Source organism: Pleurodeles waltl, chromosome 9 (genome assembly GCF_031143425.1).
Source record: "Pleurodeles waltl isolate 20211129_DDA chromosome 9, aPleWal1.hap1.20221129, whole genome shotgun sequence".
NCBI lineage: Eukaryota > Metazoa > Chordata > Amphibia > Caudata > Salamandridae > Pleurodeles > Pleurodeles waltl.
Genome location: NC_090448.1, coordinates 806604820 through 806610819, shown reverse-complemented (window position 1 = coordinate 806610819; position 6000 = coordinate 806604820). Strand labels below are relative to the sequence as shown.

At 49.4% G+C, this 6000-nt stretch overlaps 1 protein-coding gene across 1 annotated transcript in view; it reads left to right on the top strand.

Moving 5' to 3' along the window:
• Positions 1-829: 829 nt before the first annotated feature.
• The window catches only part of PLAAT2 (phospholipase A and acyltransferase 2), a 127210-nt gene continuing 122039 nt past the window's right edge, over positions 830-6000 (top strand). The window contains exon 1 of the mRNA XM_069207638.1: positions 830-844. Within this exon, the coding sequence (XP_069063739.1) occupies positions 830-844 (15 nt within the window). The remainder of the gene's footprint in view (positions 845-6000) is intronic.

The window sequence follows — 6000 nt, the reverse complement described above, 5'->3', positions numbered from 1 at the left end:
GTTAGTCGAGGTATGCACTTGATGCACCATGTTGAATTGAAATCTTGTCATGCTGACCAATGTATGAAATTAGTCAAATTCAGTTGCCTATTTTAGTGATTTGTATTGCCATAACTGAATGTATCATTATTCAGATTTTGCGTAGATTGCGTTTCTTCTGCCGTTATGGACAGCTAGTAATGTTCGTATACATATATCATTTGGTTTTGAGACTTATATACATTGTGCTAGCTTTGTTAATATAGGGAAATAAATTCACTAACTTTTAATAAACCGGTGTGGTTATTCATGACTGAAAGGTCATGGTGCGTCGAAATACCAACTGTTGTTGATTCCTAATGTGTTATTTCGATCTATTAATTGAGTATTGGCTATCACATACAACAGTTATTGATTATTGATTTAAGTGACCCGACTATTCAAGGATGAGGAGAGCCCAACTCGGCTAAAAGGTTCACCGACCTCCAACGTGTCCAGGTACAGGTAATTTATAAGGGCTGGACGCGTTATCAGTGTATTTTGGTGGTAAGTGCGGCTGTAAGAAATGTTGACCACAACGTGCAAGCCGAGCTTATATGACTGACTCTGCCAGTTTACCAACCATTGTGGAAACCTAATTACCTAAAGGCCAGGTTGCCTTAGCAAGTAGCTGTAGTTCTTAACACCAATAACCCTTCAAGTGCTAGGAAAGGCGGACACAGCGTTAATAGGGCATGCTCTGATTTGTAATTTATATGTTACAGATAATCTAGAAGCAAACTACATGAGTCAGGAATTCTTACAGCGGAAGAACTAGAGGGTACACCAAACCCCAGAAACAGCCGGGCAAATGCCACCATTTAAAGTAAGTGAATTTTGGAAAATTTCAAAGAAGTGTTGTAGGGGTGACCTAAGCAACTTCATTCTTTTTGGGCAAATAATTTGATTTTGGGACATAGGTCAACAATAAGCGATTCCTCAGAACTGATTAGTTTGCGTTGAAACAGTGTTTTAGGGGCTTTAAATACTTGATTGTGAGGAGGGTGACATTAGGTAATATGCAATTTTTCCAAAGGCTTCATTTTCATCTGCATGTACCTGCATTAATCAAACCTAATATGTGCAATTGCCCCCAACGGAAGTTGCTTGGCTCCACTGAGAGGCAAAGATGTTTATTTCTACTCAGATTAATGGTGGCATTATTCATTTGGCCATGAATAGTGGCACGGCCACCTAATCTAGGGCGACAGGCCAACTAACATCTGGGGCAGAGTTAACTCTATGAAAGACGGACATGCATAGAGTGGAAGTTTTTCTGAAAGAGGTAGTTCTAGTCACTCTAACATGCTGGGCTATACACAACAACATATCGCAATGACTAATATGTGAGCACTTAAAGAGTCCCATCTTTGGGGGATATGTCCTACGCCCAGATCTGCTGACCGAATTTTCTTCAGCATTAATGGACCTTGGAGACTTTGTCAGCCAAAATGTGTGTGCAACAAAGTTGCTATTCCCATGAAGATACAGTGACTTTGATAAATTAACCACTTCTGCCTCTACCGACAGCGCTAAATATGGTGGATTTTCACCTGCCACTTTGGTGGAGGTTGGAAGTCTAAAAACATCAAGACAGACAAAACTATGTTAAGCAAAGTCTTCAGTCTGCAGATTAATCAGAGTCTTATAGAGTGCATGTAGGAAGTTGGCTCTGTATGCACTATTTCAAAGTAAGGAATAATATGCACAGAGTCCAAGGGTTCCCCTTAGAGGTAAGATAGTGGCAAAAAGAGATAATTCTAATGCTCTATTTTGTGGTAGTGTGGTTGAGCAGTAGGCTTATCAAAGGAGTAGTGTTAAGCATTTGTTGTACACACACAGGCAATAAATGAGGAACACACACTCAGAGACAATTCCAGGCCAATAGGTTTTTGTATAGAAAAATATATTTTCTTAGTTTATTTTAAGAACCACAGGTTCAAGATTTACATGTAATACTTTAAATGAAAGGTATTGCAGGTAGGTACTTTAGGAACTTTGAATTAGCAAAATAGCATATACAGTTTTCACATAAATCACATATAGCTATTTTAAAACTAGACACAGTGCAATTTTCAAGAGTTCCTGGGGGGAGTAAGAGTTTGTTAGTTTTTGCAGGTAAGTAAACTACCTACAGGGTTCAAGTTTGGGTCCAAGATAGCCCACCGTTGGGGGGTTCAGAGCAACCCCAAAGTTACCACACCAGCAGCTCAGGGCCAGTCAGGTGCAGAGGTCAAAGTGGTGCCCAAAACGCATAGGCTTCAATGGAGAAGGGGGTGCCCCGGTTCCAGTCTGCCAGCAGGTAAGTACCCGCTTCTTCGGAGGGCAGACCAGGGGGGCTTTGTAGGGCACCGGGGGGGACACAAGTCCACACAGAAAGTACACCCTCAGCGGCACGGGGGCGGCCGGGTGCAGTGTGCAAACAAGCGTCGGGTTTGTAATAGAAAGCAATGGGAGACCAAGGGGTCTCTTCAGCGATGCAGGCAGGCAAGGGGGGGGGGGTCCTTGGGGTAGCCACCACCTGGGCAAGGGAGAGGGCCACCTGGGGGTCGCTCCTGCACTGGAGGTCGGATCCTTCAGGTCCTGGGGGCTGTGGGTGCAGTGTCCCTACCAGGCGTCGGGTTCTTAGAAGCAGGCAGTCGCGGTCAGGGGGAGCCTCGGGATTCCCTCTGCAGGCGTCGCTGTGGGAGCTCCGGGGGGGCAACTCTGGCTACTCACGGTCTGGCAGTCACCGGGGAGTCCTCCCTGAAGTGATAGTTCTCCACAAGTCGAGCTGGGGGCGTCGGGTGCAGGGTGCCAAGTCTCAGGCTTCCGGCGGGAAACGCGTGTTGTTTCAAAGTTGCTTATTTGTTGCAAAGTTGCAGTCTTTGGTGAACAGAGCCGCTGTCCTCTGGAGTTCTTGGTCCTTCTAGATGCAGGGCAGTCCTCTGAGGCTTCAGAGGTCGCTGGTACCTGTGGAAAGAGTCGCTGGAGCAGTGTCTTTAGAATTGGGGAGACAGGCCGGTAGAGCTGGGGCCAAAGCAGTTGGTGTCTCCGTCTTCTCTGCAGGGTTTTTCAGCTCAGCAGTCCTCTTCTTCTTAGGTTGCAGGAATCTGTTTTCCTAGGTTCTGGGGTCCCCTAAATACTCGATTCAGGGGTGTGTTTAGGTCTGGGGGGTTAGTAGCCAATGGCTACTAGCCCTGAGGGTGGCTACACCCTCTTTGTGCCTCCTCCCTGAGGGGAGGGGGGCGCATCCCTATTCCTATTGGGGGAATCCTCCATCTGTAAGATGGAGGATTTCTAAAAGTCAGAGTCACCTCAGTTCAGGACACCTTAGGGGCTGTCCTGACTGGCCAGTGACTCCTCATCGTTTTTCTCATTATCTCTCCTGGACTTGCCGCCAAAAGTGGGGGCTGTGTCCAGGGGGCGGGCATCTCCACTAGCTGGAGTGCCCTGGGGCATTGTAACACGAAGCCTGAGACTTTGAGGCTCACTGCTAGGTGTTACAGTTCCACCAGGGGGGAGGTGTTAAGCACCTCCAGCCAGAGCAGGCTTTTGTTTCTGTCCTCAGAGAGCACAAAGGCCCTCACCACATGGGGTCAGAAACTCATCTCTCAGCAGCAGGCTGGCACAGACCAGTCAGTCCTGCACTGAACAATTGGGTAAAATACAGGGGGCATCTCTAAGTTGCCCTCTGTGTGCATTTTTTAATAAATCCAACACTGGCATCTGTGTGGGTTTATTATTCTGAGAAGTTTGATACTAAACTTCCCAGTATTCAGTGTAGCCATTATGGAGCTGTGGAGTTCGTTTTAGACAAACTCCCAGACCATATACTCTTATGGCTACCCTGCACTTACAATGTCTAAGGTTATGCTTAGACACTGTAGGGGCATAGTGCTCATACACCTATGCCCTCACCTGTGGTATAGTGCACCCTGCCTTAGGGCTGTGAGGCCTGCTAGAGGGGTGACTTACCTATGCCACAGGCAGTGTAAGGTTGGCATGGCACCCTGAGGGGAGTGCCATGTCGATTTAGTCATTTTCTCCCCACCAGCACACACAAGCTGGCAAGCAGTGTGTCTGTGCTGAGTGAGGGGTCCCTAGGGTGGCATAAGACATGCTGCAGCCCTTAGAGACCTTCCCTGGCATCAGGGCCCTTGGTACCAGGGGTACCAGTTACAAGGGACTCACCTGGGTGCCAGGGTTGTGCCAATTGTGGAGACAATGGTACATTTTAGATGAAAGAACACTGGTGCTGGGTCCCAGCACACTTCTCAGTCAAGTCAGCATCAGTATCAGGCAAAAAGTGGGGGGTAACTGCAACAGGGAGCCATTTCTTTACAGTGCATTCTTTACATCCATCTCATAGTCCAGCTTTCTGTAGCTATCGGTACTTTTTGTCATAGTGGGATGCAGTGTTCAAGTATTCCATCGAGGTTTAATATAACGATGGCTGAATAAGAAGCTCGTCTGGCTGTGTGCTTAGGATGGGTTAGGGTTGAGGAGAATAGGACTGGGAAGTGGAAGTTGGAGGGGGGACGGTTGAAAAAGGGACAATAGCTGCAATCAGAGAGGAGGCCAGAGCCTGAATCGATCTCTGTTGGGCCACCGATCCACCATGCATAAGATTGCTGCATCTGGGCTGCCAGTCCATGGATGGCATTCACAATGGTTTTTTGCCCTACAGAGATGGATATCAGGAGGTCAATAGCCTCCTCACTCAGGGCATCAGGGCTCACTGGGGCAGGGCCTGAGGTGCCTAGGGTGAAGGAGATGCCCACTCTCCTGGGTGAACGGACACAGGCAACTCGCTGAGGGGCTACTGGGAGGGCGGTGTATGTATCGGAGATGGCAGCTGTACCTGCAGCTGGGGTGGTCACAGAGGTGTCCACCACAACCAGGGAGCTTCCATTGGAGGAGGTATCAGAGTCTGTATTGTCCCCTCCAGTCTCCGCTGTGGTGTTCCCCTCGCCCTCTGTCCCACTGGTACCTTCCGCGTCGGTGGACTCTGCCTCCAGGGTCCTGTGGGACGCAGCTCCCTCTGTCGCCGGTGCCCATGCTCCTCCGCCAGATGTTGCTAATTCACATAAGGACAGGATGACAAAACAAGAAAGGGGGAGAGAGAGACAAATGATACACTGGGTCCATGACAGCACTAACTCCACCGTTGGCGTACACAGCCCTCAAACACAGGGAACAGACCTACGCACTATGCATGGCACTACCAGTGAAATGGCTACTCGACAAGGAATGAGGAGGGGTACACAACGCCAACTGCAGCACATCTGGGACCCACGCAGCACTGACCAGTAGTGAATACTAACAAGCTAGGTAAGCAGTATTTCACAATCAAACCCTTATCCACCAGAGGACCTATGCTGCTATGTCTGGCCTGGCCTAGGGGCACCCACAGACACGCAACCACCAACTGGATACCACCCCTCCACCCGTGAGTTTCAATGATAGCCACTGTACTCACCCCCTTGTGGCTGCTGTGATGCCCTCAAGCGCCCATCCAGCTCTGGGTAGGCCACCCCCAGTATTCGGGCCATTAGGGGGGGTCAGGGTCTGACGGTAACCCCTTCCTCGTTGGGAGGCCTTCCCCAGCTGGGCCTCCACGATCTTTCGTGCCCAGCGTCTCAGGTCCTCCCACTGTTTGCAGCAGTGGGTGCTCCACCTGCCATAGGCCCTCATGGTCCGCACGTCCTTGGCGATGGCACGCCATATTCCCTTCTTTTCATGGGCGATGACCATTAGGCAAACAGTCCAGCCAGTTACACAAATGGCCCACCATACCCATTTCCATCACCATTGGCACACACTTAGCCCAGCCAACAACATGTACACCACCAAGAGGACATCTACCCACCCCCCTTACATAAGGCCTTCTCACAACTCCATGCATTCATGCCACATGCATCGTGCCCACAGTGTACTCACCTGTTGGTCTGGAGGCCCATACAGCAGTCCGTACTGGGGTCAGACCCCATCCACCAGTTG